Source organism: Periplaneta americana, chromosome 1 (genome assembly GCF_040183065.1).
Source record: "Periplaneta americana isolate PAMFEO1 chromosome 1, P.americana_PAMFEO1_priV1, whole genome shotgun sequence".
NCBI classification, from domain to species: Eukaryota; Metazoa; Arthropoda; class Insecta; order Blattodea; family Blattidae; genus Periplaneta; species Periplaneta americana.
In genome coordinates, this window is record NC_091117.1 from 18,394,373 (window position 1) to 18,409,039 (window position 14,667).

Below are 14,667 nucleotides of genomic sequence, written 5' to 3' on the forward strand. Positions count from 1 at the left end.
TATATTATCCCTAAAAGGATCAGTCCATGATAGGGTTGCCAGATTTTAAGTTTTTCCCGTATTTTTACTTTAAAATACGTCTTCCGTAATTTGAGGGCTATCTACGTTCCCCAAAGAATGTTGGTCACTTAGAGCGTATTCCGAATCTCAGCACTGAGCAATCTGATGGCATCACGGTGTTCCGAATTTAAACGATGACGTCACTGATGCTCCACCGGTGTCGCACCGGTTCCATTAGCTTGCAGAGGTGGTGGCATTCTCCATCAGTGAATCTGATTGAGTCTTGTATAGGGCGGGAATTAGGAGACAAATGACATCGTGCACTGTTGTGTCATGGCGGTGTGTTCTGCTGTATTGTTTGTAATGAGCACAACGTAAAAAAATATGTTAATGGCTTGTGAGCGAACATGTCAACGGACAAGTTATTACTGCCAGTTCAAGAAATAAATTGTTTATGCTCTCTTTTCTTTGAACGAGATGACAGTATGGAAATTTCGCAAAATCTTGCTAGCATAGCACAGACAACAACTTGTACAGCCGCCATGACAGCCATTGAACCTTCCAGCAGTTTTGTTCCTATTTTGCTGCAGTGTGACGTCATTGTTGTCCACCGGTCCGGTGAGATTCGGAATACGCTGTTAGCGATTTACCCTGGTAAATCACAATAGTTACATCTCAATTTGTCAGAACTCATCAGTCATATTTAGATGTAACCAGGCAATCCTAGATGTGCCCACATTTCGGAATTTTCCCGAAACATGGTATTGATAACCAAATGGATTTTGTCTAACTTGATAAAAATAATTTGACAAGGATATTACAAATCAAAATACGATTTTGTATAACTTGATAAAAATAATTTGACAAGGGTATTACATATCAAAGTGTCTTGGTTGGTAAACCATCGTACACTTGGTTACATCTCAATTTGTTAGAACTCATCAGTCATATTTAGATGTAACCAGGCAATCCTAGATGTTTCCACATTTAAGAATTTTTCCATAACATGGTGTTGATAACCAAATGGATTTTGTCTAACTTGATAAAAATAAATTTATAAGGGCATTACAAATCAAAGTGTTTTGGACTGGTAAACCACTGTACACTCGGTTACGTCTCAATTTGTCAGAACTCATCAGTCATATTTTGATGTAACCAGGCAATCCTGAATGTGCCCATATTTCGTATTTTTCCTGTAATATGATATTGATAACCAAATGGATTTCGTCTAACTTGATAAAAATAATTTGGTAAGGGCATTACAAATCAAAGCATCTTGGACTGGTAAACCACTGTACACTCGGTTACATCTCAATTCGTCAGAACTCATCAATCATATTTAGATGTAACCAGGCAATCCTGAATGTGCCCACATTTCGTATTTTTCTTGTAATATGACATTGATAACCAAAATGGATTTTGTTTAAGTTGATAAAAAATAATTTGACAAGGGTATTACATATCAAAGTGTCTTGGCTGGTAAACCATCGTATACTCGGTTACATCTCAATTTGTCAGAACTGATCAGTTATATTTAGATGTAACCAGACAATCCTAGATGTGCCCACATTTAAGAATTTTTCGATAACATGGTATTGTTAACTAAATGGATTTTGTCTAACTTGATAAAAATAGTTTTACAAGGGCATTACAAATCAAAGCATCTTGGACTGGTAAACCACTGTACACTCGGTTACATCTCAATTCGTCAGAACTCATCAATCATATTTAGATGTAACCAGGAAATCCTGAATGTGCCCACATTTCGTATTTTTCCTATAATATGATATTGATAACCAAAATGGATTTTGTCTAACTTATAAAAATAATTTGGTAAGGGCATTACAAATCAAAGTGTCTTGGGCTCTGAGTATTGCATAAAGCACTAAGACTCGACAGCAATGGATGCACAGACCTAGCTGACACGTTCGCGTGTTCAGACTCACAACTCATACACGTCGCGGCCGTTCGGACGGCTGGTGCTGGGGCGGCAGGATCCCGCCGAACGCTTGAGGGTGGCCGTCTTGCACACCTCGCGCGCTCGCTGGGGGCTCGTGTACGAGTACATGTTGTATCCCGGGATGATGTGCACGCGCACGTCCCCGGTGGGGCGCGTCCCGGGGCCCGACGCCTCGGGGCAGCCCCTGGTGCGCCGCGAGAAGGACACCGTCGTCTTGCAGCAGCAGTAGTGGAACAGGTTGACGTAGGCGTTGCGGAAGTGGCGGTTGGTGATGCAGTACAGGAAGTTGTTGAGGCAGGACTTGCTGAGGGCCAGCCACTCCAGGTTGTAGAGCAGGTGCGACGGCACGAGGCGCGCGTACACGGAGCGCACGCCCAGGGCCACGCCGAAGGGCAGCCAGAACACCACGAACAGCACGAAGCTGTACATGTTGGTCTGCATGAGCGCGTAGTCCCAGCCGAAGGACATGGGCGGCTTGAAGCTGGGGCGCGCCTTGGCCCCGCGCACGCGCAGCACGATGCACACGTAGCACGCGCAGGTGAGCGAGGTGGGGAGGAGCGCGCACAGCGCCCCCGCGAGCGCGTAGTAAGGCGGCACGTCGTGGTCCGGGGGTCGCTGCCGGCGGCAGTAGCTGGTCCCCACGTTGTGCACGAACTGCAGCGTGACGGCCAGGCCGCTCAGCAGCCAGATGCCGAGCACGGCCGCCGTGATGCGCGCCGACGTCAGCGCGGCGTAGCAGTCCGCGGAAAGGCACAGGCGCGCGTAGTTCTCGACCGCCGTGGCCGCCAGCGTGAGCGTGGTCACCAGGCAGCACAGGATGGCGAGGAACCAGTGGAAGCTGCACACGCCGGGCGCGTCCTTGAGGCCGGCCAGCAGCACCACGGTGGACGCGGGGAACACCAGCCCCGTGATCAGGAGGTCGGCGAGCGCCACGTTCACGATGAAGGCGTTCCCTGCAACAATGCACGTAGCAGTACACTATGTCCACATCGAAAAATCGAAAGAGAATTGGAAGGACAAATTTAAATGGTACGCAAAACGCGTCCTTGCAAGGGGTTGGGGGCTGTACAAAACTAAATATGTGAGCTCCAAGCCTGTTGGCCACTAGTCTCACTCCGGGTTACGCTGCTCCACTGAAGGAGCTCTAGAAGATTTTGAAGGGCAAGCCGAAATTGGACGTAACCTCTTAGGTACCACATACGCGAGGGGGACTGAGATTTGATCAAGTGATCACGGAACGGGGCGAGGAGGAGATGGCTGGTGTTTGCCGTTAGGATGGCAAGACGCTGTCATCTGTTGTTCGATGACAAGACATGTTAAGGCCGTCGGAAGAAGCGAAACATTCCGTGATTATATAGTCCGGGTCAGCTTACTTCATACCGTAAGGGTGAAACCTAACTACTTTTCCACCATTACTACATATGCTAGTGTATTGTGGTGATTTTCTAGTTTGCAGGTTGAATTTTCTTTTGCCAACTTCGTTTCGAATTTCGATACTGACAAATACTACAAATGGTAGTGATTTAGTAACTGGTATGTTGGCAGCTGAGACAAATATCGACAATATTTATCGGTACTGGAGTTCCTTGAAATTAAAATTGTACTAGAATTCTGAGGCGGTTACTGGAAGCTAATGAAATATGAACATACTAATAATTAATTAATATCAGTATTAATATTAATACATAATAGCTATTTTATGTGTTGCATTGTGGTTATAATTCAAGACTATAGTCAGGTAAGTTTTCGGAGTTAGTAATAATAATTTCATGTGGTCAAAATACATTTTTAGGTTAGGTTTCTTGAGTCATTGTTTAGTCAAACCAATGAATTTCGTATTTGCCAGACAAAATACTTGACAAGTTGATCCCTTTCTCATATAGTTTGTCTACGAAAATATGTTATAAATTATTGAATTATTTAGAATAACCTTCCAACAAAGTACGGTAAGTAAATAAGTCATTTAGTACGTAGGATCGTGTGATATCTGGTAACAATTGGTAACACTGACAAGACGGCAATATTTGCTGTTTAGGAACTGTTCCTATGTGACCCTCACTATAAACTGCTGTAATTTTGTAACTATGCGTGTTACGAAATTCATACCGGTGCCATTAGAGAAGAACGGCTCAAAGAATTTCAGGGGATCTGTAATTATAATTGTTGGCGGAAGACAATAGGTGGCACCATAAGAGAAAAGAAAGAAAAGCCGCTGTTCCCGCTCTTTCGCTTGTCATTGTGGCATTGTTGGAAAGAAGTAAATTGTGTTAAATGGTGTGAATGCTTACATTTCAACTCAGTGTGAATTCTGCAGCATTTAGACAGTTATGGCGAACACACAGGAATGTAGTTGGTGTGTATTGCACCACCCATAGTGCGAATTAACAGGGGAGGATGGGGGGGCTCCCCCACCGTTGGAAAGTTATCCCCCTCTCATAAATTCATATTAACATCCCTGCCAGGGATAACTTCTATCCCCCTTCACAAAATATAATTGTTTTAGTACGAGTATATGTACTTTATAAAGTAAGCAAAGAAAATAATATTGCTGTATTATCACAGTCTATATACAGTCACGAAGCTCAATACGTAGTAAATATGCATCCATAGATAGTTGCTAACCACTAGGATCGCTACTATCGCCTCATTACAGACAATGCGAAATAGTACCTGCACAGTCTATTGTTCCTAGTACCCTCATAAACTCGAGCTTCGTGACTGTATATACTCTGTAACATAGTTCTAGTATGCTTATATTAAATTAATTTTCATCATTTTGCTAGCTATCTCAAATCTCAAATTAATTATAATTGATTGAATTAAATTAGCTCATAAATTAAGTTACTACTTTACCTTATAGGTTTATCTAAATTTAAATAAATATGTAGTCTACTAGTCGTTAAAACTTAACTGAAGAATATTGCTGGAGAACCTTTTAAGTGTAGTGTAAATATTCGTAATTTAAATATGTATTGTATTGATTAAGGCTGGTTGAGTGGAAGAGAAGATCTTATGGCCTTAACTCTGCCAGCGAAAATAAATTATTATTATTATTATTATTATTATTATTATTATTATTATTATTATTATTATTATTATTATTATTATATACTAGACGGTGATATTATCATCACCAGCAAGCTGACAACAATCAATAACTTAGGAATTACACATCTTATCTTAAGCCTGCTCATGGATATAATTATTATTATGACCAAGATGCAAGACAAGCAACTCAGTGCGACCAAGCGTTGAGCCGTATCGAATGAGGATAATAATAATTTTATGTATGGTATTCTCTATCCAGGATTCTATCCCCCCCCCCCTCTCATCAGAAATCTTAATTCGCATCCTGTACATATCTATATTAAATAGGCCTACATTTGCTACGTTATTTGATAATATATTAAGTTATTTTATGATATAATTTATTATATATAATAAATAAAAACTATTATTACAGCTAGTTTATCACTGAGGAATAAGGAAAACCTGTTAACTTGTATTTACTAGAATCAAAGCAGTTGTAAGTGCTTACTGGATTATGTAACAAGGTAGGTGATGTTTGGATCCTGCGTATCAACTCTTATATTCCATTATTATCGAGGAACTCTATGCTATACGCACCGACAGCGCCAAGGTAACGACGAAAGCAGTCTCATTGTCGACTTACAAGAGATAGTGTCAAATGCCAAATTGCAAAACCTTATTTTTTACATGGAGAAGCTTTACATCAGAAACATTACCGTCTAAAATAGGCTACTTTTTAAAATCTGGCATTAGTGTGGTAAATTTTATCAACAGTAATCTCACTAGACGTTTTGATTTTATCCATAAATCAAAACTCGAGTGGGATTTAATTGACTATTACACGATTAGAAGAAAGTATATAAAGATTAGAAGTAACGAAGTACTCCAATACAATAAACTATTAATTGACTTACGAAAATACAACTGTCTTCAAATGTATTATTGTACCATCTCAACATTACAAATATTACGCTAGATGCATGCTAGATGGCAGTAGTGTCTTTATACAGACACTGTAATGATTACTATTCAATAAATCTTAATATTAAACAATCTCTGATACGTGACTATCCATAATATCATACAGCAGAAGTTCTTTTTATCCTCTCAGAGCAGAAGCTATAACATAACCTAACTAATATACACAAGTGTTAGAAAAGTTTGAATTAACGACGATGACATAAAATAAACATGAATAATTTTAAAAGGAATAATTATTGAATGTACAATTTTCAAATTTGAATGTGGTTGGTGGTTCAATTGATGTTATATTGGACGTGTGCGTAATAGAAGTGGAACCCGTTGATTTAGGCCTACATGGTGTATTCAATTTATTCAGAATTTCCGAATGAATAATTTTAAAAGGAATAATTATTGAATGTACAATTTTCAAATTTGAATGTGGTTGGTGGTTCAATTGATGTTATATTGGACGTGTGCGTAATAGAAGTGGAACTCGTTGATTTAGGCCTACATGGTGTATTCAACTTATTCAGGATTTCCGAATGGTGCTCTTCATTTATTTGTAAATCGGATTTCAGAAGATGCATAGGTATGATCAGTGATTTTTATTAATTCTTGTTCTTGAATGCCAATGCGAGTCATATTTGAAACTGCTGTGCATCGACTGGAGTGGTTTGTAATTATATATTTTTGATGTCCAGACCAGCGCAGTTTCAAATGTTGGCAAACAAAGAAACAAAATAAAATAAATAAATAAAAAAAAATTAAATATTAAAATTAAACAAATGCTAGGGAGGCGATAAAATTGTGCGATAAGCAGCCATGATTGGTTGAAATACGTCCTTTCGTACCGTTTTATTGGTCAAAAGTAGTATGACGTAGTAAGAGTGTAATAGTCAAAGGAAAATCGTTGCAAACTCTTAGATCCTATATTCAGCAAAATCTGCTAAGTCATGAGTTCATTATGTGAAAATATTCTTTATGCTCGAACATGCCGAAATGTAGTAATTATACACCTGGTAGTAGCCTTTTAATGCACCTCATTAAAGTACACCTATTCATTAAAGTTCAGATGTTCCACCAATCACGGAATACCATTGTAGCAATATGAAAGCGCAAGTATCGATTATTCTCGGATATGCAATCGAAAGACAACAATAAATCAATAAATCACCTATATTTGAAATAAAGTCAGTTCTGTTGCTATAATAATTAGCGTTAATTGTAAATAATATTCAAATAAATTCAATTTGTCATCTCGTTTTTCAATGTCAAGGTCAATGTCGACATCTATTTCTCGGAAAAAATCAATACTTTCGCGTCTGCGAACATCTCACAATTTACGAGGTATTGCACAGGGTCAGTTCCACTCCTCAGTCAGATAAGAATAACATGAATACTTATGAATAATTTCAATTTAAAAATTTGGTCGAGCATAAAAAGTCATATGAAATTTGACTATAATGGTAATTAAGACGCTCGTATGAAAATTATGAAACTCGCTTGAGCTCGTTTCATAAACATACTCGCGTCTTAATTACTACCATTATAGGCTCGTTGCATAATGTACTATTATCACACGGAAGTAAGATAGCTTTCGTAGGGTAATGTGGTGAAAAGAGTTTTCCAATTAAAGACAGAATTTTTAATATAGTGGTAATTTCAAGACGAGAAATTAGAATATGCAAATGTATTTCCCAATTCTACATAAAAAATAAATATATTTTAATAAGTTTTTTTTTTGTTTATTTTATTAATCATATCGTGACTATCCTGAAGGGGTCGCGACCTACACTTTGGGAACCAGTGATGTAAAGGAAATGATTTTTAAATTTTCGGGATATTTCGATAAGTTAGTTTTGAGCCATCGCTTTCTGCAGAGAATTTCATCACATTCTCTTTTCCCCTTTCACACCCCCCATACACACACGCCCACACTTACAACAGCATTTAGAAAACCTAATAGCACACCTACCGGTACTGTATTTAAGTACACTCATGCCACCCACTCGGATAAACTCACTCCCACGTGCATCCACATTCTCAGCTGCCCACACACATAAATGACTGTCATAAAGGCCGTTTTTTGGAAACGAGTCTGAAACTAATGAAAATGAGAGAATGTGTGCCGTCCTTCACTTCATAAAACCGTTGTAACACAACTAGTAGGGGTTATTGAAATGTAACAGAACAGATAAAATATACAAAAGAAATGTATAGACACAACAAATCTGTAGTGTAAAATAGGAAGGTGAAGTTTCTGTTACCAATACAGCACATTTCCTTATTACAAATTGTACGCGCTTCTCAACAATTAACTTCTTTTATGCTCGACCATGCCGAAATGTAGTAATTATACACCTGGTAGCAGCCCTTTAATGGACCGCATTAAAGTACATCTATTCATTAAAGTTCAGGTGTTCCACCAATCACAAAATACCATTGTAGCAATATGAAAGCGCAAGTATCGATTATTCTCGGATGTGCAATCGAAAGACAACAATAAATCACCTATATTTGAAATAAAGTCAGTTCTGCTACTATAATAATTAGCGTTAATTGTAAATAATATTCAAATAAATTCAATTTGTCATCTCGTTTTTCAATGTCTAATTCAATTTCAAGGTTATATCAAGATTAATGTTTATTTTACTATCTAGATTATATCAAGGTCAATGTCGACATTTGTTTCTCGGAAAAAATCAATACTTTCGCGTCTGCGCACATCTCACAATTTACGAGGTATTGCACAAGGTCAGTTCCGCTCCCCAGTCAGATAAGGATAACATGAATACTTATGAATAATTTCAAGTTAGAAATATGGTCGAGCATAAAAAGTCGTATGAAACTTGACTATAATGGTAATTAAGACGCTCGTATGAAAATTATGAAACTCGCTTGCGCTCGTTTCATAAACATATTTGCGTCTTAATTACTACCATTATAGGCTCGTTGCATAATGTACTATTACCGTATTGCTAATGATATCGTTTATACAGAGTGTCCCATAAGTCTAGAATCATAGGCGAATTACAGAAAATATTTTTTTTTTTTTTTGTCCACAGGACAACTGATGTCTTTAAGCAAAGAAGAACGTATTCAACTGATCCTGCTTGTTGGCGACCGCAGTCACAGGGAGGTTGCCCATGAATTTAATGCTTTGCGCCCAGAACGAGCCCCAATTACACACAGTTGTGTGGGAAAAATCATGAAAAAATTCATTGAGACGGATCCATCGCAGACAAACCGAGTAGTGGACCACAGACGGATCCCGTTCCAATGAATTTTTTAATTATTCCCTCCCCCACAAATATGTGTAATTGGCGCTCGTCCTGGGTGCAGGATCAGTTGAATACCTTCCTCTTTACTTAAAGACATCACTAAAAAGAATATTTTCAGTAATTCGCCTATGATTTCAGACTTATGGGTCACCCTGTAGTTTATGTCTAAATGATGCTCAAACAAACAGACAAACAGATTTGTGACTGTAAGGTGCTACCCACAACTCTTTGTATATTGTAGGTTACAGGTGCATTGAAATAATTTTTTACTTGGTTATTTAACGACGCTGTATCAACTACTAGGCTATTTAGCGTCGATGGGATTGGTGATAGCGAAATGAGGCCGAGTATTCATTCTTGATAGTAGTACTATACCACATATAATATTGAATGGGATTATTGTTAAATACAGTGAAACAGTTAAAAATCTTGGCATTTTTATGGATGGCGATCTAAATTGGAACACTCAAGTAACACACATTTGCAAAAAAATATTTTCTCAACTTCACTCCTTGTTCCATATGAAAGAATTTCTACCACTTACGTAGTCTAAAAAAGAATCTTATTCAGACGCTTGTAATGCTCCATTTTGATTATTGCGATTCTTTGCTAACTAATGTAAGTTCACTCTTAGCTGAGAGACTACAACTTGTTCATAATGTGTGCATACGATTCATCTGCAATACTCGTAAATTTGATCATATAACACCTTCCCTCCAGTTACTTTCATGAGTGCGTCTGAAGGAACGAAGAACAGTACATGCACTGTCTCTTCTATTTAGAATCATGCATATTTCTACTCCGAATTATCTGCTATCGCGCTTTCAATTTCTTACAACTCTTCGAAACCGACATCAAGCACTTTTTTCTATCCCTCATCATAGAACGTCTTTATACTTATCTTCCTATACTGCAGAAATACCTCGCCTCTGGAATTCGTTACGTAATGACGTCAGGGACTGCCGGACTTTATCACAATTCAAAATTAAATTGGAAAATTTTGTCTTGGTTAAAGTTTTTAGGTATTGCTAAACGTATTGATTTGTGTTTTTTTTTTCTTTTTCCTTTTTAATCTAGATTAAAATTGCAAGTTTCTTGTTTATGTTAGTTAGGACACAATTAATTATGATACTTAATGATACTTGGATCGGTGTCGGTTAGAGTTCCCTAGTAGCTCAGTGGTAGAGCGTTGGTACGTTAAACCAAAGGTCCCGGGTTCGATACCCGGCTCCGGAACAATTTTTCCTTCGAAATTATTCAAATCAACTTTACAGGGAGTTATACCTGAAATCTTGATTTGCATAATACACGTCACTGTTCGTTAACAGAAAACCACAATTTAAGTCACACGGAGTTAGTGTGCACTCGTAGTTGGTTGCTTCACGGTTGTCAGCCCACTTTGAGGTCTGTGGATATAGAGGGAAAAATTGGATCGGTGTCGGTTAGAGTTCCCGAGTAGCTCAGTGGTAGAGCGTTGGTACGTTAAACCAAAGGTCCCGGGTTCGATACCCGGCTCCGGAACAATTTTTCCCTCGAAATTATTCATGATACTTAATCACTCATTTAAAGTTTGTGTGACTGCAACCTGTGTATATTTTTATGTGGCTTTACTTTGTTTATAGTGTTTTTTTCTCTTTCTTTATTTCTTTTGTAGCTTTACTTTGTATATAGTGTATTTTTTGTCTGTTTATTTCTATTGTTGTATTTGTATTCCTGGTGTTGTGGAAGAGAAGGCCTGATGGCCTTACCTACACCAGAATAAATAAATAAATAAATAAATAAATAAATAAATAAATAAATAAATAAATAAATAAATAAATAAATAAATAGTTTACCTGTCATTTGACTACGGTTGATGAACATCTCGGAAAAACCCTAACCAGGTAATCAACCCAAGCGGGAATCGAACCTACGCCTGAGCGCAACTCCGGATCGACAGGCAAGCGTCTCGGCCGACTGAGCTACGCCTGTGGCTCGAAATATTAATTTATTACGGTAATAAATACGTAAGAAACTAAGTGAATGAAAGAATAAATAAACACAAAATAACAACACTTAAGAATAATGCCACCAATTAGATCTCAAATGCATTGGAATAGATGCAGAATGCATGAAGATTGTAAAGTTGACTGAGAATGGAGTAAATGCTAGTGGGCGTAACTGGATTTGATCAGCAGATATGCCAATAGTTGGGACACACAACGCATGCGTTTAAGATCTCGAACAGCTTCAAGACTGTATTATGAGTCACGCAATGTATCGACAGCTCAGAATCACTACAAAGCACTTCCATAAAGCAAAGTGCGACATTTCGGAAACAATTAGATCCTTGCCAATATTTCGAATTCTACACATTGTGAACTTCTGTACTAATGGAAATAATCCATTCGTATTAGCATGGACTAGGCGGTATTGGAAGTTTCTCAGTATAACATGGAAGAAGTTACTGATCTCAAACAAATTGTTATTTATTCAACATAATCGCCTTTTTATGTTACACACTTAGCGCAACGGTCAAAAAGCAATTCTTTTTAAAAATTGGCTGGTATGCAAAACGTTGTAGTAAACGTTATTCCTAAGATTTTGGTATTATATAATTGCTACAACTTTTTTTATGTATAAAATCCGTCGCATCGAGCGAGTTGGCTCAGACGATAACCTTCGGAAGGTCACGGGTTCAAACCTCGTGGCTGACCAATTTGACTGGGGTATTTCATAGTTTTGCTCAGTCACAAAGGCAAATGTCGGATTGAAAATTTACAAACCATCATTCATAACCGCCTCAATCACCAATATCATAAAGATTAATAAAAAATCTAAAATCAATTACATAAACAAAAGCAATCTATGACACAAAATAGAAACTGGAACCACATACAGTCACGAAGGTTGAGGTGAATTTTTCCATTTCTCGCGATACAATGCTCCAAGCGGTTAGCAACAGAGCGTTGCGATCGGAAAAACAACTGAATGTCACATAGCGTGATAGGCCTGTTGCTATGGTAACGGTTGAGTTGCCAAACTTACAGTTCGCACGTGGCGAGTGCTTAATAGCTCTCTTGGCGACATTTATTGTGCACACAATGTTGGCATTGGTACGTTTCGTCTTTGATTCTCTGTCGATTTTTGTATTGTTTTCTTACCCTCGCGTCAATTGTCAATGAATGTTTTAACGTCAGCCATCTTAACGACAATTGCTAGCTTCCATCAGCTGGCAGCGTGGTAGTCCATATTGGCAACATGGCACTGTAGTTCAAAGTTCGGCCGCTTTATAGGAACAATATAGATTGTGCGGTAGTAGCGATCCTAGTGGCTAGCAATTAAAGTTCAACTGCCATTGGATGCATATTCCCTACGTATAGAGCTTCGTGACTGTATGGACTAGGGTGAAAGAGTAATGGAAAGGAGAAAAATTCTGTCCGGTGCCGGGATTTGAACCCGGGTTTTCAGCTCTACGTGCTGATGCTTTATCCACTAAGCCACACCGGATTTCCACCCCGGCGCCGAACAGAATCGTCTCAGTTTAAGTTCCAACTCTTGGGTTTCCTCTAGTGGCCGCCCTCTGCACTACGTCATAGATGTCTATGAACGTAGGACTGAAGTCCACACATGTGCTGAGGTGCACTCGTTATGAGTGACTAGTTGGCCGGGAGAGAATTTTTCTCCGTTCCATTACTCTTTCATCGTATGATGACGCAGAATATCTGCATGGAAATATCATATGTACTTCGGTACATTAAAATAATATAAAATAATATGTATGTACTAGACTGTGCTGGAATTCAACAATAGTAAAAACGGCCTACTGATATACCCATAGATCCTAAACAGGTGATATGATCACAGATGTTAAAGCGTGTATAAATAAACTTAACAAAGAAAAATAAACATCGCAAATTCTTTCCTGGTAGTAGAAAGATGAACTGGAAGGCCATATCTAGTTTATGCTACAATTGGTAGTATAAATTACCGTATTATTTATATATATGAAGCAGTAATGGACTGAAGATAAGTGTAAACAAGATGAAGATCATGGTTATCGGAAGAAAAATAAAGAAGGTAAACGTAAGAATTCTAAATGAGACAGTAGAGCAAGTGGACAGCTTCAAATACTTGGGGTGTACTACAAGCAGTAACATGAGCTGCAGCCAGGAAGTCAAAAGAAGAATAGCAAGGGCAAAAGAAGCTTTTAATAGAAGAAAGGAGCATTTTCTGCGGACTTCTAGAAAAAGAACTAAGGAAGAGACTAGTGAAGTGCTTTGTGTGGAGTGTGGTATTGTGTGGGGGCAAAAACCTGGAGTGAAGAGATGCGAATAGAAACATTTGAAATGTGGACATGGAGAAGAATGGAGCGTGTGAAATAGACAGACAGAATAAGAAATGAAGCTGTGTTGGAAAGAGTGGGTGAAGAGAGAATGATGCTGCTGCTGATCAGGAAGGGGAAAAGGAATAATTGTTTGCGTCACTGGCTGAAAAGAAACTGCCTACTGAAGGATGCATTGGAAGGAATGGTGAATGGTAGAAGAGTTCGAGGCAGAAGAAGATATTTTATTTTAGTAGGTTATTTTACGACGCTTTATCAACATCTTAGATTATTTAGCGTCTGAATGAGATGAAGGTGATAATGTCGATGAAATGAGTCCGGGGTCCAGCACCGAAAGTTACCCAGCATTTGCTCATAGTAGGGTGAGGAAAACCCCGGAAAAAACCTCAACCAGGTTTCGCTGCCAGACGCACTAACCGTTACTCCACAGGTGTGGATAGAAGAAGATTTCAGATGATAGACGACATATGGATCATAAGCAGAAACAAAGAGGAAGGAGGAAAATAGGAAAGATTGGAGAATGTTGGGTTTGCAGTGAAATAACTGTTCTTGGGCAGAAAACTATGAATGAATGACTGAATCTATCATATATATTATATAATGTACCGAAGTACATATGATATTTCCATGCAGATATTCTGCGTCATCATACGATGAAAGAGTAATGGAACGGAGAAAAATTCTCTCCGGCGCCGGGATTTGAACCCGGGTTTTCAGCTCTACGTGCTGACGCTTTATCCACTAAGCCACACCGGATTCCACCCGGCGTCGGAAGAATCCAAGAGTTGGAACTTAAAACTGAGACGATTCTTCCGACGCTGGGGTGGAATCCGGTGTGGCTTAGTAGATAAAGCGTCAGCACGTAGAGCTGTAAACCCGGGTTCAAATCCCGGCGCCGGAGAGAATTTTTCTCCGTTCCATTACTCTTTCATCGTATGAATCTATCATATTTTTTGAAACACATTGCAATTACTCTCATCTAAATTTAATTATATGAGAGAAAAAAATAAATGTTTGAATAACTACAAAATTCAAATATGTCCCAAGACCGTGATGTTTCTGTTCAGAGTGCCTACTACTTCTACATAAGTTTATGTGATTAAAATTTC

At 38.5% G+C, this 14,667-nt stretch overlaps 1 protein-coding gene across 1 annotated transcript in view; it reads right to left on the reverse strand.

Annotated features, from left to right (window-relative positions):
• Positions 1-462: 462 nt before the first annotated feature.
• LOC138710639 (alpha-1B adrenergic receptor-like) overlaps positions 463-14,667 on the reverse strand; it is a 52,059-nt gene continuing 37,854 nt past the window's right edge. Inside the window, exon 2 of the mRNA XM_069841712.1 lies at positions 463-2,913. Within this exon, the coding sequence (XP_069697813.1) occupies positions 1,943-2,913 (971 nt within the window). The 3' untranslated portion in view covers positions 463-1,942. The remainder of the gene's footprint in view (positions 2,914-14,667) is intronic.